General features: G+C 43.3%; 1 protein-coding gene across 9 annotated transcripts in view; it reads right to left on the bottom strand.

Moving 5' to 3' along the window:
• The window catches only part of LOC144690605 (uncharacterized), a 131,243-nt gene that overhangs the window by 21,892 nt on the left and 83,512 nt on the right, over window positions 1-25,839 (bottom strand). For 8 of the 9 annotated variants that reach the window (XM_078558282.1, XM_078558292.1, XM_078558323.1 and 5 more), the window contains one exon: window positions 8,606-8,693. The exons of the other annotated variant lie outside the window; for it this stretch is intronic. In XM_078558282.1, the coding sequence (XP_078414408.1) occupies window positions 8,606-8,693 (88 nt within the window). The remainder of the gene's footprint in view (window positions 1-8,605; window positions 8,694-25,839) is intronic. 9 annotated transcript variants of the gene reach the window in all.

Raw genomic sequence — 25,839 nt, forward strand, 5'->3', positions numbered from 1 at the left:
GCCTGTGGCAGAATGAGAGGAGCGACCTGGTATAAAACCAGGCTAAGAGTGGACCCAATGGAGAGTGAGACGAACCTTGAATCAGGAGTCGGTGCTTTGAAATCAACAAAAAAAAAATCAAGCAATAACATCACAGGACAGAAGGCAGGTGACTGGTTGGTGATTTTTTAGCTCTTTAAGCTAGGGAGTTTAAGCTTTAAGTTAAACTCAGAGTTAAGAATCTGTAACTTACCATTACTTTATTAAATTAATAAACTAGATAAACTAATTAATGTATAGAACTAAAATAATCAATTGAACAATTCTTTAGACAGACATGCAGGATAGATGGTTTGTTGTAGCTTCTTCAACATATGGGAGTTTCTGGACAGCATTGCAGTCAGGACAACCATATCTGTGCTATGTGTCTGCAGCTCAAGGAACTTCAGTTCAGAATTGTTAGGCTGGAGTCAGAGCTGCAGGTCTTACGTGGCATCAAAGAAGGGGAAGAGTTCCAGAACATTTGTTCCAGGAGGCAGAAACATCCCTTATATTAAGTAGTACTTTAGAGCTGGTCAATGGTGTGGGACAGGAGGGTGTGACTGTGAGTTAGGCAGGTATGGGGATCCAGAATATAGTGATGGAGAAGCCTCATCCCTTGTCCTTGACCACCAGGTATGAAGGATGTGTTACCCGTGTGGTTGAGAACAGTGGTCATGTAAACTGACCATGTCGCAGGAGCACATTTATGTAGGGAGGGAGTGAAAGGGGGCAGTATAATGATCCCAGGGATTGAGGGGTCTAGAATGACACAAGATTAAAAGTAACAGGTCAGAGAGCAGGAGGGTTACACAGAGGGTTGTGTTGCTGTGGAATGCATGACCAGAGTCAGTGTCTGAAGCAGACACTCAGTATTTAAGAACAGGTTCATTAGGTACTTGAGATGAGCTTCTGACCACATATCTGCACCGTCACTAAGACTGCTTACTTCTACCTCCATAACATTGCCTTACTCAGCTCCTGTCTCAGTTTATCTGACACTGAAACCCTCATCCATGACTTTGTTACCTCTAGACTTGACTGTTTCTGGCACTCCTGGTCAGCGCCCACATTCTACCATCTGTAAACTTGAGATCATACAAAAACTCTACTTCCTGTGTCCTTATTTGCGCCAAGTCCAATCACCCATCTGTGCTTGCTGATCTACATAGACATCCAGCCAAGCAACACCTCAATTTTAAAATTCTCATCCCCGTTTTCAAGTCCCACCATGACCTCTCCCTTCCCCATCTCTGTGACCTTCTCCAGCCATACAACCCTCCGAGAAAGCTGCACTCATCTAATTCTGACCTCTTGGGCACCCCTGATTTTGATTACTCCACTACTGAAAGCCATGTCTTTTTGGTCAACTGCCCTATTATTGGCAGATGATCAAAATTGGTGTCTAATTTTGCTTCATAAATGTTCCTTTGAAGCACCTTTGGACTTTTATGTTAAAGGAACTATGAAACTACAAGTTGTTGTCATTGTTGAAGAAAAGGAGAGAAAAGGATTTGGGGCAGCGCTGATACATCAGGTGGAATTTAATGCCTTCCCCCATGGCAGGTTTGATTGTGGGGAGGCATTTAATCAGGTGGGTGGCTGGCTCTGCTGGCTTCCCGCCACTGGCCTGATTAAGTCTGTGGCGGGAAGGCCGGTGGATGGTCCCTTCACCCTGTCACCAATTGAGGCCCTTAAGTGGGCAATTAATGACCACTCATCCTGTCGCCACTGGCACTCGCCTAGTAGCAGGCAGGGGCTTGCCATGCAGGCAGCCTGAAAGGCAAACCCTGTCGAGGGTGCTTGTCGGCTCCCGGGGGGGGGGGGGGGGTCCCTCGTTCAAAGGCAGTCAGTGCCTGATTGAGGGACCCAGCATCAGGAAGGGGGGGGGCCTGTTGAGAGCCACTCAACTGCCCTTGTAACCAAATACCCTCCCCTATGAATCCCATCCTTCAACCACCATCTCGCCATTACCCACTTGTGTCTGAGGCAAGTCCATCGGCGATCCTAGGCCTTGGGTGGGTATAGTACTGGCAGCAACTACCATCCACAGTAGCGCTGCAGAGCATAGAAGAGCTACCGGCCTCTTTTGGCCGGCAACTCTTGACAGGCGGGACTCCTGCCCCTGAGTCCTTGATCCCAGGATAGATCCCCTCCTGCCCTGTTAAGTGCCTGAGTGGCACTTAATTCGGCAGACCTTGCCAAAAAAAGGTGAAACCCCATCGCCTCCATTAAATATCACCCATAGAACCATAGAAAAGTTACAGCACAGAAGGGGGCCATTCAGCCCATCTTGTCCATACCAGCCCGAGGACACCCAAGTGCCCTTTCTAATCCCATCTTCCTGCACCTGGCCCATTGCCCTGCAGCTTACAGCACTTAAGGTGCAGATCCAGGTACTTTTTAAAAGAGTTTAGAGTTTCTGCCTCTACTACCGACTTGGGCAGCGAATTCCAGACACCCACTACCCTCTGCATAAAGAAGTTCTTCCTCATGTCCCCCCTACACCTTCTGCCACTTATCTTGAATCTATGTCCCCTGGTTCTAGAATTCTCCACCAAGGGAAACAGGAGAAAGATTGTTTCTACTGCTTGTATGGGGAAATAAGCTCCAGCACTGACTGGTTTGGCAACAGACCCTAGCAGCATGTCAGAAAAATCTTCACAGACACCAGGAAGACACTACATAAAATTGGAATGTTTTTCAGAAACAGTAGAGGACTGCAAAGGGTCTCCAGAAGTCACAGTGACAGGGTCAGTTCAGGCTTTGATATGAACTAAAGTAATACATTCGGGTAAGGGATATAGTCAATGCTAACTGGCTTATTATTTCATTTCATAAAATATTACAAGCAAAATTATAATCCAAATTCTTCTGTAGCAGTCTGAACTAAATCCTCAAACGATAAACAAATCTAAAGGTATTTTGACAAAAATAGAATGTTTGTCCAGCTGGCCTTGTGCAAATTATTAAATAAAATAGTCATCAGCCTTTTTAATTTTAAAATGACAGCAGTGTCATTAGTTGCCTGGAACAGCATTATGTTTCTCTCTGATCTGGGCTTAACTTAGATACTTCATGCCTAATTCCTTTATCTGTTCCAAAGTAAATTGTTATTGTCACTGCTTAATTTGAGTATTCTTCTGTTGGCTGTGTCCAAGTTCTTTGTGAATTGAATTTTTGTAACTTCACCAAATTATATAGTTGCTGGTATGGGTGAAGGGACTTTATTGTTGTCAGCCATGGTTTTTTTTTTATTCATTCACGGGATGTGGGCTTCCTCGACTGGGCCAGCATTCATTGCCCATTCCTAGTTGCCCTTAAAAAAGTTGTGGTGAGCTGCCTTCTTGAACCGCTGCAGTCCATGTGGTGTAGGTACACCCACAGTGCTGTTAAGATGGAAATTCCAGGATTTTGACCCAATGACAGTGAAGGAACGGCGATATATTTCCAAGTCAGGATGGTGAGTGACTTGGAGGGGAGCTTCCAGGTGGTGGTATTCCCATCTATTTGCTGCCCTTGTCTTTCTAGATGGTAGTGGTCATGGGTTTGGAAGGTACTGTTGAAGGAGCCTTGGTGAACTCCTGCAGTGTATCTTGTAGATGGTACACACTGCTACTACTGTGTATCGGTGGTGGAAGGAGGGAATGTTTGTGGATGTGGTGCCAATCAAGTGGGCTGCTTTGTCCTGGACAGTGTCAAGCTTCTTGAGTGTTGTGGGAGCTGCACTTGTCCAGGCAAGTGGAGGGTATTCCATCACACTCCTGACTTGTGCCTTGTAGATGGTGGACAGGTTTTGGAGAGTCAGGGGGTGAGTTACTCATCTGACCTGCTCTTGTAGCCACAATATTTATATGCCTAGTCCAGGTCAGTTTCTGGTCAATGGTGACCCGCAGGATGTTGATAGTGGGGGATTCAGTGATGGTAATCCCATTGAACATCAAGGGACGCTGGTTCGATTTTCTCTTGTTGGAGATGGTCATTGCCTAACACTTGTGTGGCACAAATGTTACTTGTCACTTGTCAGCCCAAGCCTGGATATTGTCCAGGTCTTGCTGCATTTGGACATGGACTGCTTCAGTATCTAAGGAGTCATGAATGGTGCTGAACATTGTGCAATCATCAGCGAACATCACCACTTCTGACCTTATGATGGAAGGAAGGTCATTGATGAAACAATTGAAGATGGTTTGGCCGAGGACACTACCCTGAGGAACTCCTGCAGTGATGTCCTGGAATTGAGATGACTGACCCCCAACAACCACAACCATCTTCCTTTGTGCTACGTATGTCTCCAACCAGCGGAGAGTTTTCCCCTGATTCCCATCGACTCCAGTTTTGTTAGGGCTCCTTGATGCCACACTCAGTCAAATGTGGCCTTGACATCAAGGGCAATCACTCTCACCTCACCTCAGGAGTTCAGCTCTTTTGGCCATGTTTGAACCAAGGCTGTAATGAGGTCAGGATCTGAGTGGCCCTGGTGGAACCCATATTGGGCGTCAGTGAGCAGGTTATTGCTAAGCAGGTGCCACTTGATACACTGTTGATGATCCCTACCATTACTTTAGTGACAATCAAGAGTAGACTGATGGGGTGGTAATTGGCCGGGTTGGATTTGTCCTGCTTTTTGTACACAGAGCATACCTGGGCAATTTTCCACATAGCCAGGTAGATGCCAGTGTTGTGGCTGTACTGGAACAGCTTGGCTTGGGGCGCAGCAAGTTTTGGAGCACAAGTCTTCAGTACTATTGCCGGAATATTGTCAGGGCCCATAGCCTTTGCAGTATCCAGTGCCTCAGCCGTTTCTTGATATCACGTGGAGTGAATTGAATTGGCTGAAGACTGCCACCTGTGATGCTGGGGACTTCTGGAGGAGGCCGAGATGGATCATCCACTGAGCATTTCTGGCTGAAGATCGTAACAAGTGTTTCAGCCTTATCTTTTGCACTGATGTGCTGGCCTCCTCCATCATTGAGGATGGGGGTATTTGTGGAGTCTCCCCCTCCAGTGAGTTGTTTAATTGTCCACCACCTTTCATTACTGGGTGTAGCAGAACGGCAGAGCTTAGATTTGACCCGTTGGTAGTGGGATCGCTTAGCTCTGTTTATCATTTGCTGCTTATGCTGTTTGACACGCAAGTAGCCCTGTGTTATAACTTCACCAGGTTGACACTTAATTTTTAGGTATGCCTGGTGCTGCTCTTGGCATGCCCTCCTGCACTCTTCTTTGAACCAGTGTTGATCTCCTGGCTTGATGGCAATGGTAGAGTGGGGGATATGCTGAGCCATGAGATTACAGATTGTGGTTGAGTACAATTCTGCTGCTGCTGCTGATGGCCCACAGTGCTCAAGGATGCCCAGTCTTGAGTTGCTAGATCTGTTCAAAATCTACCCCATTTAGCAAGGTGGTGGTGCCACACAACACCATGGAGGGTATCCTTAATGTGAAAGCGGGACTTCGTCTTCACAACGACTGTGCGATGGTCACTCCTACCGATACTGTCATGGACAGATGCATCTCTGGCAGGCAGGTTGGTGAGGATGAGATCAAGTATGTTTTTCCCTCACCACCTGCCGCAGACCCAGTCTAGCAGCTATGTCATTTAGGACTTGGCCAGCGGTGGTGCTACTGAGCCACTCTTGGTGATATACATTGAAGTCCCCCACCCAGAGTACATTCTGCGCTCTTGCCATCCTCAGTGCTTCCTCCAAATGGTGCTCAACATGGAAGAGCACTGATTCATCAGCTGAGGGAGGGCGGTACGTGGTGATCAGCAGGAGGTTTCCTTGCCCATGTTTGTCCTGATGCCATGAGACTTCATGGGGTCCGGAGTTGATGTTGAGGACTCACAGAGCAACTCCCTCCCGACTGCACCTCTACTGGCCACAGGCAGAACATACCCAGGAATGGTGATGATGGCATTTGGGACATCATCTGTAAGATAGATTCCATGAGGATGACCATGTCAGGCTGTGAGACAGCTCTCCCAATTTTGGCACTAGCCCCCAGATGTTAGTAACGACAGTGGTCAGGGTCAACAGTGCCGTTGTCCTTTCCCGTGTCTAGGTCGATGCCGTGTGGTCCATCCGGTTTCATTCCTTTTTTGTGACTTATAAATTTCCAAGGGCATTTAAGAGTCAACCACACTGCTGTAGGTCTGGAGTCACATGTAGACCAGGTAAGGACAACACTAAAGGACATTAGTGAACTAGATGAATTTTTACAACAAACAACAATGGTTTTATGGTCATCATTAGACTTTTAATTCCAGATTTTTTATTGAATTCAAATTCCACTGGAATTCGAACCCGGGTCCCCAGAGCATTACCCTGGGTCACTGGATTACTGCTCCAGCAACAACACCACTACGCCATCACTTTCCCCTAGTTGGTGGTACTCTCACCTCTGAAGCAGAAGGTTTTGGCTTCAAGTCCCACTTCAGCACTAAGATCAAGGCTGATGCTCCAGTACAGTACTGAAGGGGTGCTGCGCCATCAGATGTGCCACCTTTCAAATGAAATATTAAGCTCCTCAGGTGGGCCTAAAAGATCCCATTGGACTATTTTGAGGAAAAGTAGGGGAGTTATCCTCACTATTCTGGCCAGTATTTATCCTTCAATCAGCATCACAAAAAAAGATTATCTGGTCATTATCAAACTGCTGTTTGTAGGAACTTGCTGTGTACAAATTGGCTGTTGCCTTCCCTACATTACTATAGTGACTTTACTTCAAAGAATTCAATTGGCTGTATAGCGCTTTGGGACGTCCTATAGTCATGAAAGACGATAAATGCAAGTCTTTCTTTCTTTCGTGAGCAATCTTCAGTTACTGATCTCGTTCATAATTTTATCTTCAAAGTGAAAGATGGTTTATAAACAAAGTTTTTGGTTGATGTTCTGGAACCTTTGAGAAGGGCAGTTCTCTTTCAAGACTTTGGTAAGCTTCAAAACTGGCTCTACATGGAAGGAGAAACTGAGTACAATGTGGCATATGTTTTGAAACAAGTCTTTTGTAGTAGTGGCCCCAATATCCTGGTTTCAGTGGATATGTAGTATGATTCCAAACTCTCCATTCCTCTGACTTTGTCCCTGCCATTTAAAATTATAGTCCACCCACTGCCCCAGTTGTCCTACCTCCCTCCTCATTCCAACTCTGGTTTCTAACTCTTGGCCCGTCTATTTTTCCTGGCCTTACGGCCCAGTGACTTAGCTATCCCGGTCTGCCAACTCCCGACTACTTAACAAAAGTAAAATACTGCAGATGCTGGAAATCTGAAATAAAGACAGAAAATGCTGGAAATGCTCAGCAGATCTGGCAGCATCTGTGGAGAGAAGAACAGAATTAATATTTCAGGTTGAGGTCCTTTTTTCAGGACAGTTTCTCTCCTCACAAATGTTGCCAGATCTGCTGAGTATATGCAGCATTTTCTGTTTTTATTCACCTCTACTCAAGTCTCTCCTAACACACTGACAATTTAAATTTTACCCAGTGAGATTTGTATTAATATCCTCATTACCCTTTTCCAATCTGAGGCCTGGAGCCAACACAGAGGAAGACATCTAGACAAAGAGATCAGCAACAAAATGAGCTTAAAGAAAAGGAACAGTAAAAGAGTCTCAGGACAGGAGCCGAACGGAGGGGATGGAAGCAAGAGATCAGAGAAGACAACAATGAGAAGAGATCTGTCAGCAAAAACTGAGATCAGAATGTTGAGAGAAAATAACAGAGGAGAGCATGAGAGAGGCAAAAAGTCGGGTAAGGCATCAGGGAGAGAAATAGGCTAAAGGGATCATGGGGTGAGGGGGAATGGAGGAGAAAAAGGAGAGCATTGCGAAACAGAGATCCTCAGGTATCAGTGACAGAGACCCAAAAGAATATGAAACAAAGTAAGAGATCATGCAAAGTGATCAGGTGAGAGAACCAGAGACCAGGAATACATAGGAACATGAATAGACCATTTGCTATCGTACATATTTAAATTAATGACCTTGGTTTGCACTTTGCTACAATAGTTAATGTGATCAATGTATTTTTGGCAAGCCTCAGTGATCCTAAGAGTCAACCAAATACATCACATCACTCAAAAGTCTCAAATTACTTTCATGTACAGTGACTTTTGTTATGTAAGCATAAAAAACAGCAGACATGTTATGCGCAGCAGGACCCCACAGGCAGTATTTTGATGAATAGCCTGGCATCTCTTTTTTGGGTAGGATTGCTTGAAAGTGAAATGCTAGCCAGATACCAGAAAACTTCCTATTCCTCTTCCTGGATCTTTAACATCTGTCAGAATAGACAGTGAGAGTTCCAGTTTCAGGTCTCCTCTCAGGGATTGCAGGATGAATAATGAAGCACTCTCACACAACAGGACTGAGATGGCAGCCTAGATCGTGTGGTCAATTCCCCAGATGGACATGAACCCACATCCCGCTGACTCAACCACAAGAGTACTGCCAACTGAGCCAAAACTTAAACTTTTAAAAAACACTTAGAAATAATAGGACTCAGCAGCAGATGGTGGGTCTATGTAATGCAGGAAGGTTCATATGTGTTGGTCCCTCTATGCTGTTTCATGTAATTTGAATACCTTCAATATCACGTCGTTCAGATCAATACCAATGCAGTTTCTAGATCCATTTCCAAAGCAGCACAAAAGCTTTTCTTGGCCAGCATTTCTGCAAAATAAGATAATAATTTATATTTCTCAGTTTTTCTACAATTTAGCTTAATTTTCATCATAAAGTTGCCAACCCTTTTAGATTATCTGGGAGTCTCCAGGAATTCAAAATTAATCTCAACCAGGGGAAAAATCATAGGGGCATTTTAAAAAATTGGAAACGGGTGTTGGGGGTGGCTGTCTGACTAACTGTCAAGTATTTTTCAAAGTTTGTTTGCTTCCCAATCGATAGGGGAAGGTGTTACACCATAAAGGTGGACGTGTCAGATGACCAATGGGCAGGAGCATGGAGGTGGGGCATATGGAAGCAGGTCATGTGATGAAACTTCCCATCCATTCAGAATTTGCAACTCTCTTTCAGTATGTACAGCAGAATCTATTTTGAACAGATTACACATTGTAACACAACTTGGACAAGGATAATATTGAGATCTGCCATTACAGATTCAAAGTTCCACAGTGGCTTTTGACCTCCATATCCGAAAACCCAATATCTGCTTGTGTGGGCTAAACTCTTTGTCAAGAACTCAAATTAGTAAACAAAAGTATAACACCTGCTTTATTACAGTAAAAATAATTTGCAGTTATATAACACCCATCATGATATGAGGATGTTCCAAAGTGCTTTACAGGCAGTTAATTACTTCTGTAATGTAGTCAGTGTGTATTTTGAAAATCCTCACAATTTGCATTAGTTTAATGTCTAATCTGAGAGACAGCAGTTCAAACAGTAGCTCTCCCTCAGTACTGCACTGACCCGTCAGTCTAGATTATGTGCTCATGGCTCAATTGAGTGGAATTTGGAACCCACAACCTTCTGTCGCAGAGATGTGGACTAAGTAATAGGGATATTTCTATCCATTCACGTTTTCATACAAACGATTAGTGTTAAATAAATCTGGATGACTAAAAGCACTTTACAGTCAATAAAGTAATCTTTTTTAGGTGTAGTCACTCAATTGTAATGTAGGAAACATGACTGCCAATATGCGCATAGCAAGCTCCCACAGCGTTAATGAAAATATGATCAGATAATCTGTTTTTTAAGGTGCTAGTTGAGGGATAAATGTTAGCCAGGACACCAGAGAGACTCCCCTGCTGTTCTTTGAATAGTGCCACGGGCTCTTCGATATCCAGCTGGGAAGGCACAGCCAACTTTGCTTTAATGGTTTCATCTGAAAAGCAACTGCAAGGTAGTGACACCATTATTCCCTGCCAGATTTGAGATCATTGTGTAATTTCCCCCATCAACCAGGCTTGGAGACCCCAACGTAGTAAGTGACTCGGACTGATTTTACACATATGAGTTCGCTGGAGAAATCACCCTATTATAAACCGTGTGATGAAAATGACTGTTTTTGTGCCCTCAGGCCAAAAACGTACTGGCATACTGTCAACTTTAAGCCAGGCAGGAAGATAGCATGGAACAACTATGTCTTTGGTCTTATGCTGCAACTACACAATCATGAGTTCTTCAAACCGTCTCCCACGCATCTCAACAGTTAGTCTGATGAAGTACATTTGATCACAGCAACACACTACAAGATGCAGACCACACTGCAAGATGCAGAGGAAATTAAGGGGCTTGATTTCTGTATTTCCGACTAATAGGTGCTAATTGTATCCTGCTGTCTGGAATCTCACATTAATCTACGGGAAGGAAAAGGATGATTAGCCAATGGCTTACTCCTGCAGTGCTTGATTGGGCTTTCAAACTGTCCTGTTTACTTCTCATAGAAAGGCTAATGATAGATGATAGGGTTGCTACTGTTTTATACCGCTTGGATGACACGATCAGTCATTCATGTCACTTTCAGCAATTGCTGCTTCCACCTGGCCCTCACTTGCTGCGATTACAAGTGATTGAACAACCTTCCTCTATTCTGTGACAGATTTCAGATGGCTGAGACGGGGATAATGAGTGAAATTAATGATTGAATGCACATTTTGTTTCCATTTCCGGCACCACTCCATGAGGTTAACCAAAAAAAAAATCAGACAATAACTCATAACTCTCAACTTCCAAACTATAACTGCAGTTATCGGTATTCCTCAATAAACCAGGAGAGAGCGATCAATAAAGTGCAAAATGAGGTGAGTTTACTTTGTAGAGCAGGAAGTAGCTTTTACACATCAAAAGCAAACTGCACAAACTAAAAAGCATAAATCTTTCACAGAGCACTGGGACTCTGGCTTTGCCAATACATGGGCACAAACAGCATACAGTAATATTTTAGGAACTCGAACCAACTCATAAAACGCACCCTCTACTGAAGAAGGGTAGAAAGGGATGCAGGGGCAAGACTGAAAGACGTAATTAGAATGGAAAGAGGCTTGTCTATAGTATAAACAGCGACATAAACCAGTTGGAGCGATAGTCAGTTTCTATGCTGTAGATACAATGTGTGAAATTTAATGCCCTCCCCCATGGCGAGTTTAGTGTTGGGTGCAGCATTTAATCAGGCAGGGGGGCACCAGATGGGGTCCCCACTACTTTTTTGCCTCCACCCCGACTGAACCCATGGTGGGAGGGCCCATAGCTGGCCTTCCTGTTCGCCCCCAAGTGGGAGGGCTTCATCCCACCGCCAATGGTATTAACCCAGTTAAGGGGGGCTTGCCATGTAGGCAGCATGACAAACAAATCTGTGTGGGGTTGCTTGTGGACTCCAGTGAAGGAGCTCATTCAAAGGCACTTTGCACCTGATTTGGTAACCTGGCATCAGGAAGGTCGGGGGTGGGGCCCACTGAGAGCCTGTGCCTGGGATCCATTGACAATCCTAGGCCTCGGGTGGATGTAGTATCAGCAGCAGCCATTGCCTCCCCGGTGGCGCGACTGGTCAATAAAGCTGCTGGCCTCAGAGTGGCCTGTAGCTATCTGCAGGTGAGGCTTATGCTTCTGGGGTCCTTTAATGTGACTGGCCTTCCCTGAAGGAGGCAGCACAGGGTTCCTGCCAGCTCTCCAACTGGTGGACAAGCCCCCTGTCGCCTCAATTAAATCCAGCCCTGTATAATTCTACATGATTTACATAGAATCATGTATTACTTTGCAAGTTATTTTCTTTGACACAATGGACCGAGTTTTCATCTCCTCATGGAGGCAGGAATTGGCTTGCAAAACAGTACCTGCCTGACGCCATGCCATTTTGTGTGGCCTTTTCGTGGGTTGGGAAGGCCTTGGATGCAAAAAATACACACACGCATCTTCCGAGGTCAGAGTCAGAGTTATTTTTGTGTACTGTTGTGGGTTTTGAAAGACCAAAAATATGTACCATCTTGCATAGTTATTAACCAGTGAGAGAAGCCTGCTGAGGAGTCAGGAACGTTCTGACAGGTAAGTGTAAAATGTTTTGACACCTTCAAATGTCACTATTAGATGCTATATTGTAACGTAGATGATTTTTAATGCAGTGATTAATCATAGGGCTCTGTCCTGCAAAATGTAAGTTGACCATTACATTGACCAGCATTGTGTACGTGCTGACATGCAGTACAGTATGTTTTCCATTGGAGAAAAATACAAACGCTCCTGTTTGTTGCTGTGATGTAAATGCACAGACAACTCTGAGTTTGAAAAAAGACTCCACTGTTGAAAGTTATCAAGAAGTCTAAGCACCTACTCTCTCCGCTGATTGATTGCTGTTAATGGAAAAAAAATCTGGAAATGTAACACCATCTTCAATTTCAAGCCCTTGGTACTGTAAGCTAATGTTTTGATAGCTGTGGCTATTATAAATACTTGGAAAAGTTCCAAAAGCTATTAATGGTCTGAGCTCAGCAGGTGTTCTATTGACAGAGCTGTTCTGGCAAATGATTCACAGCTATTAAGAGGCTGTAATAACATAATCCCTCCTTGGATTTGGTTTCCGACTACATGGTTATTGTTTACACAAGTTAATGGCCAATTAAGGGACCTTTTTCTATAACAGCTGTTATTTTCTTTGTAGTATCAATGATAGATTTTTGAATGAGTTTTATATTAGATTGTCACAGGTTCAATTTTTTACATTTAAAATAATTCCCATTGCTACTAAATGGATTCTGAGGACTGTACATAGTGGATACTGGGTGAGTGGCTATGGAGGATACATGAGGGGCATGGAGGGAGCATTGGGGTTGGGTGAAGAAGGTTTAGGGGGTCCTTAAATGATGTTGGGAGCTGGGCTGCTGTCTCAGTGAACCAAGGTGAGCCTTCTAACCAGTCTGCCTCTGCACCCGCACTCTTCCCACACTGCACTGTGGTTTACAAACTGCACAATGCCCATGTGGGTAAAAACACAAATTCCAGGCAAAGTCAGACATGAATCAGGTGTGCATTTACAAAGCCGCAAAAGGGCCCAAATTGCATTTTGCAAAACCAAGACGAAAATAGGGCCAATTTGTTTGTTTATTTATTTTAAAACAAACAAATAGGTATCCACTATCTATGACAATTTTACTTTTGGTTTATCTTAAATGCTCATGACACTCGTAGGTCACATTATGAAAGCCAATTTAATTTTAACTAATGCCAGTGATGTCAATATGTAGTAATCCCTTAGCTGGCAAGGCAATAACTGTTGCTTTATACAGGATGGCATATATTAAATCTTCTCCCCATTCCATGCCCAATGGGAACAGGGCATGTGAGGGCAGCGTGAGAGGCCCCTGTCCCAGGTAGGTAAGGGTCTCATGCAAAAGTCAGGGGTGTATCGATGTGAATTAGACCATGACACCACTTTAACCTGCAATAGTGGATTTTCTGCCCTATCTTGGTCTTGCCAGGAACAGTGAGTCTAGAAAGAAGCCCCTTATCCACCAAATGTAATCACCTAGCTACCCCCAAATCTGGGGACCATCATCGTGCTCACTTGCCTTCCATCCAACAGTTTTACATCATTAAAGTGGAGTTGGGAAGGAGTCACTAGAGTCATAGAATGATTCAGCACAGAAGCAGGCCATTTGGCATATAGCACCTGTACCGGCTTTTTGAAAGGGTTATCCGGTTAATCCCATTTCCCTGCTATTTCCCCCTTTTAAGTATTTATCCACATCCCTTCTGAAAGTTACTACTGAATCTCCTTCTACCACACTTTCAGTCCGATCCAGATCACACCAACTTGCTGTGTAAAATCTCATTGCTGGTTCTTTTGTCAATTATATTAAACCTGTGTCCTCTGGTTACCGACCCTTGTGCTAGTTGAAACAGGTTCTCCTTTTTTACACTATCAAAATCTCTGATAATTTTGAGCAGCTCTGTTAAATCTTTCCGTAACCTTCTCTAGTCTTAAGAAGAATAGCACCAGCTTCACTACTCTTACTTAAGTCCCTCCTCTCTGTTAAGCCTGGTGTCCTTAAATGAAGCCTGGGAGTTAAAATTACGCCAGCCTCATGTTGGCAAGCCAAGGCAAGACTGATGCTCTCACCTAAGCCCCAGTTAAAATTGGGCCTACAGGATTTATTAGTCTGCATATAATTCAGGCATTGTTTGCCTGGTGGTTCCATGCAGCAGCCCAAGGCTCTACCAACATGGCTGATGTGATGCTCAAAGGAATGTAATAAATAGCAAAGTGTAACTATAAATTTAGACTAATCTTGTAAAACTTCACTCCAAGCAGATCACCTGGAGCCTTCCATCTGGACAATTCTCTACCCCTCCCCCTCCCAATCATTCCACAGATTCCATCTTCTGCTTGGGGCCCACAGCCCCATTTTGAGCTCCCAGTTTCTGGAAGGTTCTAGCTAATAGGCCTGCCTACCTGTGGATTCCTGGACAACCCCACAGCTTTCTTTTCTTTCTCGCCTTTTAACGCCACTTCCTCAGTTAGTATCCCATTACCTTTCCAATGGCAGTCCCACCCCACCCCCCACCCCCCATCTCAGCTTAGCATCATTTAGGGTATGTAGCCCAAGCCTCAGCTATCCTCTTTTCTTCTGATGAGCAACATACTACCTGATCTTTGACAGCTGCAAACCCCACTGAACTTGTTTGCTCGCCAGTTGGATGGGTCAAAATTATTATAAAGGAGGCAGTAGAAAGGCTGGTTGTTCTTAAAGTTGATATGTTACCAGGACGAGATGGATGCATCCGAGGATACCGAGGGAGATAAGGGTGGAAAATGCAGAGGCACTGGCCATAATCTTCCAATCCTCCTTTGACTCAGGGGTGGTGGCAGAGGACTGGAGAATTGCAAATGTTACACGTTTATTCAAGGTTGCAAGAATAAATCCAGCAACTACAGGCCAGTCAGTTTAACCACAGTGTTGGAAAAGCTTTTGGAAATTAACAGTCACTTGGTTAAGTGTGGATTAATTAAAGAAAGGGGAGATGGTGGCATAGTGGTATTGTCACTGGACTGGTATTCCAGAGACCCAGGGTAATGCTCTGGGGACCTGGGTTTGAATCCAACCACAGCAGATGGTGAAATTTGAATTCAATAAAAATCTGGAATTAAAAGTCTGATGATAACGACAAAACCATCATCGACTGTTGTGAAAACCCACCTGGTTCACTAATGCCCTTTATGGAAATCTGCTATCCTTACCTGGTCTGGCCAACATATGACTCCAGACCCACTGCAATGTGGTTGACTCTTAACTGCCCAATTAGGGATGGGCAATAAATGCTGGGCTAGCCAGCAACACCCACATCCCATGAATGAATAAAAAATAAAGCCAGCACAGGTCTGCTGAGGTAACAGGGAGGGTTGATGAGTTGTACATGGAGTTCCAAAAGGAATTTGATAAAGTGCCACATAATAGACTTTTCAGCAAAGTTGAAGCTCATGCAATAAAAAGGAAGATGTACAGTGGGGTTCCTCAGGGTACTAGAATGACTGCTTTTTTGATCTATATTAATGATGTAGACTTGGATCCATGGGGCACAATTTCAAAATTTGCAGATGACACAAAACTTGGACATATTTTACATCCGAACATACAAATTAGGAGGAGTAGGCCACTCGGCCCCTCAAGCCTGCTCCGCCATTCAATAAGAACATGGCTGATCTGATTTTAACCTCATATTCCTGCCTACCCCAGATACTCTTTCATCCCCTTGCTTATCAAGAATCTATCTACCTCTGCCTTAAAGATTTTCAAGGATTCTGCCTCAAACATTTTTTGAGGAAGAGAATTCCAAAGTCTCACAACCCTCAGAAAATATTTCTCATCTCTGTCCTAAATGAGCGACCCTTTATTTTGAAACAGTGACCCTCGAGTTCTAGATTCTCCCACAAGAGGAAATATCCTTTCTGCATTCATCCTGTCAAGTCCCCTCAGGAACTTATATGTTTCAATCAAGTCGCCTCTTACTCTTCTAAACTCCAGCAGATACAAGCCTGGCCTGTCTAACCTTTTCTCATAAGATAACCCACCCATTCCAGGTATTAATTAATCTAGTAAACCTTCTCTGAACTGCAGTGAACCATGAGAATAGTGATAGACTTTAAGAGGACACATACAGGTTGGTTGAATGGACAGACGTGTGGCAGATGAAATTTAATGCAGAGAAGGGTGAAGTGATGTGTTTTGGTAGGAAGAATGAGGAGAAGCAATATAAAAATAAACGTGTACAATTCTAAAGGAAGTGCAGGAGCAGATGGGGCTGTATGTATGTGTGCACAAATCATTGAAGATAGCAGGGCAGATTGAGGAAGTGGTTAAAAATGCATACAGGATCCTCAGTTTATAAATAGAGGTATAGTGTGCAAAAGCAAGGAAGCTCTGATAAATCTTTAAGAAACATTGGTTTGGCCTTAATGGGAGTAGTGTCCAATTCTGCAAACTACACTTTAGGAAGGATGTGAAGGTCTTAGAGACGGTGCAGAAATGATTTACGAGAAATATTTCCAGGGATGAGGGACATCAGTTAAATGGAAAGACTGGAGAAGCTGGGGCTGTTCTCCATAAAGATATGGTTGAGTGGTGATTTGATAGGGGTTCTAGACAGAGCAGGTAGAGAGAAACTGTCCCCATTGACAGAAGAGTCAAGAACCAGAGGACATTGATAAAAGATGAATGGCAAAAGAACCAATGGTGATATGATGGAACATTTTTTATGCAGCACGTGGTTAGGATGTGGAGTGCACTGAGAGGCGAAGGCAAATTTAATGATGGATTTCAAAACGGAATTAGATAAGCACCTTAAGAGTAAAGAAAGTTCCAGGGCTACGGGGAAAGGGCTCAGGGATGGGACTAACTAATTTGCTCTTGCAGAGACAGCATTGACACAACTTGCTGAATTGCCTCCTTCTGCGCTGTAAACACTCTTATGGGCAGAATTTCACACTGGCGGGATTTTTCAGCCGCGCCAAAGTCAATGGATTTTTGAATGGCTCGCCGCATTTTGCGGCCCTGCCCCCGCCACAACGGGGCTATAAAATTTTGCCCTATGATTCTATGATTTATCTAAATTCTGCAGCATATTTGAAACTATCAAAGGGATTCTCATCCTCACCTTTGTACCAAGTGATTCAAATGGTAACATTTTATGCCAATGGAAACAAAGGAAGCTATTGGCTGAGAAAAAAAATAAAAGTAAAACCAAATGATGTATGGAGCAAAATATAATGCAAAACAGAAGAAGGCATTCTCCAGTAACTGAAAGCGTTCACTTAAAGAAAACTAGATTAAGGTCAGGGTTCATTACTTGTTTTTTTTTAAATAGATTTGGGGGTGGGGGTGGGGGCAACCTTTGAGTGGAGCTTTCCTGAAGGCACCATATTCATGGAGACCCTTTTAAATATTTTAATGAAGTCTATGTTGCCAGTACCACTGAATCAGAAAATTTTACCATAGCCCTAAATTTTTTGGGGCCCAAATCGGCAACCACAAACTCAGCCCCTGTTCAGTTGGAGGAAATCCATCCCTTCTGCTCCCGAGTTCAGGCCTGTCCAAAAGCACATACATCAGTGTGTTCAATGAAGATGCCTGTGTCCACCCACTGGGTGCATGGCAACTTTGTCTTTTTTGCTTGGTCAGGATCAGAACCTGGAACAGATCTCACCCTGGTGTTAAAACCTGTGCCTCCATGGTTGCTACAGAAAGAGATTTGCATTTATATAGCCCCTTACATCACCTCTATACATCCCAAAGTATTTCACAGTCAATCAAGTACAATCCTTTTAAAGTGCAGTCACTTTAGTAATGTAGCAAATACAGCAGATAGTTTGTGCACAATAAGCTTCCATGAATAGCAACAAGATAAATGACCAGATCTACTGTCCATTGTGAATGAATGTCAACAGCAGGATCTTAAATATCGTTTTTCCAACCTGAAACCTCCCTAGCCCCACTGGCCATCATTACCTTTATCCCCGAATAATGCAATTCCCTGAAGCTACAGGATCAAATTTGCATTCAAACTTCTGCATCACTTGCTGCAGGCTGTTAGATCTGACGTTAGACTAGAGCAGGTCCACTGCCGCTTGATTCCACCAGGATACGGGTATCAAATTTCTTTAAACAACCACCGGGATGAAATCTACAAAACTTTCATCTTCGTCACTGTAGTCTCCAGCTGCAACGTGTCATTATGTCACTGTTATACAAGTAAATAAAACACATTCATTTCCTAGCAGAGTTTCCTGCTGTGACTATTTTGGTTGATTCTGAAAGGAGCTCTTCTCAGGATAACCTTTTACTCAAAAGCTTTTTACCGTTCATTAATTTAACAGCATAGCACATTGATCTATCCTCCCAGGAAGCTGTGACTCACACCTGACTCATACTCAGTCAAGCTGCAGCCTTCAACCCACCCACTTCCTGCGCAAAGCATCTGTGAGATTCAACTCAAAGATCAGAGTAACTTTACTGTAAATCAGAGATGATAAGTGCAGAGAGTCGGTTGATTCTGCTCAACAGGAGAATGCCTCTTGGGTAATTGATTATGCATCCATACATCAATGATCAAATTCTATTTTTGTTCATTGAAGAGTGATTTCCTCGACATATGACATATACAACTGTGATCTTATAAGTTAACAAACTTGAGTTTTCTTTTTCTCTCAAGTTGATGACTTTTGTGGTGCAAGACCTGGAGAGTAAGCTTTGAACCCCAAACCTCCTAATTCGAGGGCAAGTGTGCCACAGCCTGAGCTGAGATTTCATCATTAAATAAATGCTCCTCTTAAACAAAAACAGAAAATGCTTGAAATGCTCAGTGGGCCAGGCAGCATCCATGGAGAGAGATGTGTTAGTTTCAAGCAAGTGCAGAGGCAGAGAAAAAGGAGGGCAGGGAAAAAGGCCTTTCATAGGGTGGAAGACAAAAAGGGTAATGGCGCAAGGTAAAAGAGGGCAGTAATTGGACAAGAATAAATGGTGGTCTAGAGAAGGGGTAAATGGCGATAGCAGAACTATTACTAGCACCTGTTTGAAGAAATGGGAACAATGGTTCTGATCAGAAATTTTTGAAATCCATGTTGAATCCAGAGAGTAGTAAAGTGCTTTATCAAAAGACGAGGTGCTGTTTACTCAAGTTTTCATTTAGTTTCATTGGAACAGTGTAATAGGTCAAGGACAGAGAAGTCCAAGTGGGATGGCTCTTTTAAACTTAAGATGTGAAAGGCTATTAATTTACAGATTGTTATGGAGGTGTGATGTCGTCAAATATGGAACTTTTTTTAAATAAAAAGTGAGTTTGAACTGTTAAAACAAAGATATTGACTTAAGATGGCTCCCATAAGTCACCTGTTTTTTTGAGACTGCAAGCTGGCCAAGCTTCTGGGAGCTTCTAAAAGTGGTTTGCAATGACTATGCTAAATCATATCCTTGTGGAATGTTGTACCTGCCTTTGTCAGGACTTACCCCAAAATAACAAGGACAATAAGGCATCTGATTTTCTGTCTCAAGGACTACCAGGACAGCTCACAAAACTGATTGTGCACAAGGGAAGGGCTAAGGGCCCCTGTCTGTCTCTATTGTATATCAATGGTTTTGACCATGGAAGGTAGTAACTTCTTTGTTAACAAGAATAGACTATTGATTGTTTTCCATCATGTATCAATGGCCAGTTGCCACACGACTGAAACTCTGATTTTTCAAAGTTATTATAAAACCCTGCTGGCTTTGGGGCAGTCTAGAGAAAGAACATCTGGTGGCAGCAAAAAGCTGCTAGCCTCTCTCACTCTCTTTTAATGGAGCTAGATCCTACCTGCTTATATCGTACTGTGGACAGCAGACAAAGAAATTCTGAAGACAACTTCAAATTCCAAAGCAGCGTTTCCAGGGGAAAAAAAAAAACAAGCACTACCGCTTCAAGAACTCTTTATATCTTTGCCTTTTATCATTGATTCTTAATTTGGCCAAAACTTAACCTCCTCTTCTTTGTAATTTGTATTTTTTGCATGCTTGTGTGTGTACGTCTGTGTCTGTGTGTATGCATCTGTGTTGTGACAGTTTGGGTGTTAGATTACGTTTTTAAATATCTTTACCTTGGTAGGTTTTTAGCACAAGAAAAAATTAACCCCTTACTGGTTTGAACTCAGGGAAGCCTGTCTGACTGAGTTCTTTGCAACTAACATGTAAATACTTAATCCTTATAAACTTTAAAAACCCTGTTATGATCAACTTAAGAGTGGGAAAAAAAGGGAGAGTCCTTGTGCCCGTCCTCACCTGGTCATAAGATACGTATTTTTGTGTTTTCATTATGTCAAATGACAATACGGAACCGGAAGGGAATACCAAGATAAAATCATCAGGCAGATAAAATTCCTTGTTAGAATCACCTTTGCTCTTTATTACAAACTGTTTTACAAATCATTCCGCTATAAAAATCAAAGTAATTCTACCATGCTGCGTTTTCAGGCGGCTAAATCCAATAGCACAGTCCACGTACAAATGGAGAGTGTGTTCCATCCTGGACTCGCTCATGATTTTATCAGGTGCGGTTGGGTAAGATATCAAGAACAATTCAGCTGCAAATGCAATAGGTGTTTTTTCAGTGACTTGTAGTGGGACAGTGTGCAGGTAGGACAACTAGAGAGGGGGACAGTTTTCTGTTTTCCCCACAGTGGCGAAATGTATATTCTCCCCCACTCATCTCTGTAAGCCTTTCAGACAAGTTGACTCAATATGGTGAATTAACTGTTACCACCGTATTGCCAGCAGAAGCTCCCAGAGGAAGTGTGTACCAGGACGCTAGAGTAACACATCAGCTTTTGTTCAGCATGAGGGAAGGAGGGGAAAGCAGAGTGCAAGCTAACATTCAGCTTCCCTAAACCTGTCCCAATGCTTGGGTCCACCAAATTCTTTAACTGACGAAATATGGAGGTGGGGCACCTTGGTCCTCAGTCACTGTCTGAACCAAGCAAACTAAATTCTACCAGGCAAGAGAATCCATCTGCATTTTTATTTTACACACAACTTCCTAAAACTTTATTTCACTTATTTTTTCTTAACTGTTTGGCATTACTGTAGAAAAGGGGAAGTTAGAAGGAATTTTTCCACACAGAATGTTATTAGAACATGGAACATTTTATCACAAGGGCCTATTGAGACAGAGACTGCAGGGATAATTTTCCAATTTTAGCCATCAATGCAAAGGCAGGAAGTGACCTTTTCTAACATTAATAATCTGATTCCATTCTAAGTATTTAAAAGAGCATAAAAGGATAATGGGAAAGGGCACTGAAGCAGACAGTTCTAGTTAAATAACTAGCACCAACACAGGCAGGGTGGAAAAAATTGTCTCCTCCTTTACTGTAATTTTATAATTCTATGTAATGGAGCAAGAATCTAAATCTTGAAGGCAAAAGATCGGCTAGGCCTAGGGGTTCATGCCTAGGGAGTCAGACCTTGCAAATGTTTATTAGTCCAGTAACATAATAACTACATTACCATAGTTACACTAACACACCAAAAAAGTTATTTTCCCACAGCCAACCAACCCATCCAGTCCTGCCCCAGTGCACAGAGATACTTCATCTCTTCAGGATCCAGCTCACTGGATGCTTCAGCTCAGTGGTGGCATTCACTTCTGTGACAGAAAGTTGTGGGTTCAAGCCCCACACCAGAACACATAATCCAGACTGATAACAGAGTGCAGTAGTGAGGGAATGTTGCACACCAGAGGTGCTGTGTTTTGGACGAGATCAGATTAGATTTATGTCAAAGAATCCACGGCACTATTTCAAAGAAGAGCAGGGAGACTGATGTCCTTACCAACAGTATTCCATTCCTACTTCTGATCTGCATCATCATACAAGACTCTGTTGAGGGAAGAGTTACTTTACCCTTCAATTTTCCAGTTAGATGTCAAGGACCCAGACTGCCTGATATGCTACAAACTTACATATTTCCATTTTTTCTGAAGCAAGTAGGTTGTGCTATTCAATATTTGCACCTCTTACTTTCAGCCCTCCTATTACCACAATCTTACCCCAGAACTGGCACCTGGCCAGCAGTGGTGCAAGAGCAACATGCGGAAGAGTAGCATGGCACTGATGATAGGGAAACACTGGGCTGAATTTTCAGAGAGTTGTGGAGACTCCAAGGACCTTTAAAAATGGTGGGTAGAACCCAGTTCTGGAGGTCCTGCTGCATTTTCAACAGATCCAGTTTTTGATTGGGGTGGGGGGTGCGGGGGGAAAGCGGTGTCTCAGCAGTCACTGCTGAATTCAAACAGACCCCATTTTTGCTAGAGTCAGGCCTTATCCTGCAGTTAAGGATCTTTAGAGCTTCATTTTATTTCATCTCAGCATGGCTCCTGAGGTCTGGCCATGGTGGATACTGGGTGAATTGGAAGGAGGATGCAAGGGAAAAGGGTGATGGATGAGGGATTTGGTTGACATGTTGGCACTGTTGGCATAGGAGCTATTGGGATGGGTGAGATCATGGGTTGGCATGAGTTAGCATGTATGGGCATGGAGAGTGGGTATGCAGGATGAGGACTAGAGGGTCTAATGTTTAACAAAACAACTGGGACAAAGTTTCAGAGAACAGAGGTAGGCCTTTTAAACAGTCTGCCTCAGCAGCTCCTGTGGCTGCCTCTGATCTGTATACCCAAGGGTGTTGGGTCCGGGGGTGTTGGGTCCAAATCCATATCAACACATAGATACCAGTTTTCAGCCAATTTGACTCACTCCATGTGATATCAAGGAATGGGTAAATGTACAAATACAAAAGTTGTTATAGGCCCTCACTGGCTGTAGTGTTGAAGACTTATGCTCTTGAACTAGCCACACCCTTTGCCCAGCAGTTCCAGTACAGCTACAGCACTGGCATCTACCAGACAATGTGGAAATTTCCCTATGTCCTGTCCACAATATGGACAAATCCAATCCACCCAATTACCTCCCAACAGTCTATTCGCAACCAAAGTAATGGAAGGTGTTGTCAACAGTGCTATCAAGCACTCACTCACTGATGCTCAGTTTGGATTCCATTAGGACCACTTGGCTCCAGACCTCATCACAGCTCCTTGCTGTGTAGCTGGTGGAAAAGGTTGTGGCCTCCCACTGACAAGGTTTTGCAGCATGCAGCAGACCACCATGAATCTTGACACCTACTCTGCTGAGTACTACAGGGCTCCTCCTGTAATTCTTGAAAAGTATTGTGTTTGCTCTGCCAGTTGCTCTCTGGCAAGACAGAATGAAATATATTCAGCTGTTTTTGAATAGAGAACCTCAATGACTGCCCTTATGCAATAGTGGGTAGCAAACAGATGTTGCAAACATCTCCAGCTCCAGTCTGGAAGGAGCCCAACACAACAAATTTCATGACCATGATCAGCTTCATATGCAGTGTGATCCTAAGGTTGCCATTGCAGCTGCAGCAGGTGGCTGAATGCAGTGGCAATACTCCTACTGAAGGAAAAGTGGCTTACACACTATTCCTCACCAAGATTCAGGTCGGTCAGAGAATGCTACACATTAGGTCAACATGGCCTCATTCTCCCCCTCCTCACCTAGCAGACTGCTTGACTCTACATGCCCCCTACTCATTCTTCAAGTCATGTTGTATTCCAAGGGGAAATGCCCACTACTGCATCGACCTCCAGGAGTAGTTGGTTAGTGCAGAAGCCTTGAAGTCAGGACAAAGTGCTTCAGCAGCTTCCTTTAGCCAATTTGAAGAACTCTAAAAAGTATCAAACACTTGAATAATTGTAGCAGCAGCCAGTGGAAATCTCTCAGCAATCAACCTGTAATTAGTTGATGATGCCTTTAAATAGCCCTCGTTGCAGGGGTGGTGGGGTGGTCATTCCTGCTGCTGAGCATGTGTTCAGCCACGTGTGTCTAAGAGATGGCCTTAGCTGCTTAAAGCTCTTTGAAGATGTGACAAGCAAAGTGGATAATGGGGATCCTGTAGATGTAGTACATCTGGACTTCCAGAAGGCCTTTGATAAGGTGCCGCACAAAAGATTAATACACAAGATCACATGGAGTTAGGAGTAATATATTAGCTTGGATAGAGGATTGGCTAACCAACAGAAAGCAGAGGGTTGGGATAAATGGGTCTTTTTCTGGATGGCAAGCTGTAACTAGTGAGGTACCAGAGGGTTCGATCCTTGGGCCCCAACTATTTACAATCTATATTAATGACTTGGATTCAGGGGTAGAAGGTACTATAGCTAAATTTGCAGATGACACCAAAATAGGTGGGAAAGTAAGTTGCAAGGAAGAAATAAGAAATTTACAAATGGATATGGACAGGTTAGGTGAATGGACCAAAATTTGGCAGATGGAGTTTAACGTGGATAAGTGTGAGGTTATCCATTTTGGGCGGAAGAATAAAAAGGCGACTTATTATTTAAATGGAAAGAAACTTCAGAATGCTTCAGTGCAGAGGGATCTGGATGTCCTCGTGCATGAATCGCTGAAAGCTAGTATGCAGGTACAGCAGGTAATAAGGAAGGCAAATGGAATTTTGGCATTTATTGCTAAAGGAATAGTGTATAAAAATAGGGAAGTGTTGTTGCAACTGTACAAGGCTTTGGTGAGACCGTACCTGGAGTACTGTGCACAGTTTTGCTCCCCTTACTTACACTGGAGATGGTTCAGAGGAGGTTCACTAGATTGATTCCAGAGATGTGGGGCTTGTCTTATGAGGGGAAATTGAGCAGTTTAGGCCTATACATACTTAGAAGGATGAGAGAAGATCTAATTGAGGTATATAAGATGCTAAAGGGGATAGACAAAGTAGACGTGGAGCAGATGTTTCCCCTTATGGGGCAGTCTAGAACAAGAGGCCATAGTTTTAGGCTAAGGGGTGGTAGATATAAATCAGAGATGAGGAGGAATTACTTTTCTCAAAGGTCGTGAATCTGTGGAATTCACTATCTCAGAGTGCAGTGGATGCCAGGACGCTGAATAAATTTGAGGAGATAGACAGATTTTAAATTAGTAATGGGTTGAAAGGTTATGGGGAGAGGGCAGGAAATTGGAGTTGAGGCCAAAATGAGATCAGCCATGATCGTAACGAATGGCGGGGCAGGCTCAAGGGGCTGAATTGCCTACTCCTGCTCTTAGTTCTTATAACTGGAGCATTAAGTTCCAAAATGGCAGCCCTGGCATCAATTCAGCATTGCATGATGAACGATGTCATGGTCTGCTGACATTATAGCAAACAAAATCTATTTATTCAGCAAACAGCAAAGCAAGTAAGGTTTATTTAAAAAGATTCTCCATCAAATACAACTCATGACTAAAACTGCAGCCAATAAAACTTCTCCCAATAAAATCAGTGTTTTTTTTCCAGCAAAAATGCAGTAAGTGGAGGAGAGATGCATACAAATCAAGTGCGTAAAACCAGTCCCGTCAGTTACAGCAGTGGGGTCGGGAAAACAGGGAAAATTGCCTCATTATCTCCCGTCTAGCTGGGAACAATGGTAACACTATGCAGCATGTAATTCTGTACAATTAACACACTGATCTTAGTGCAGTAATGAAATCTAAAATTTGCCACCTTCACTCATATTCTGAAGGTTTCCATCCCATGCACTGTTAATTTTATTTTAAACGAGTTGGCACCTGTGCTGAAACAGCCAGAGAAAAGATTTTCAGATGAATGCATTAACTGTTCTCAGCTGTTAACCCACAGCATAATTTGAAAATCATGCAGTTTAATCCTCTGTTCAAATATACAAGTGGAAGGAGTTAAGGCCATTCATCTGATTAATATTAATTTAGAACTCATTTTAATTGTATCACTAAGCATCCAGCAGAATAATC

The sequence above is a fragment of the Cetorhinus maximus genome, chromosome 2 (assembly GCF_964194155.1).
Source record: "Cetorhinus maximus chromosome 2, sCetMax3.hap1.1, whole genome shotgun sequence".
NCBI lineage: Eukaryota > Metazoa > Chordata > Chondrichthyes > Lamniformes > Cetorhinidae > Cetorhinus > Cetorhinus maximus.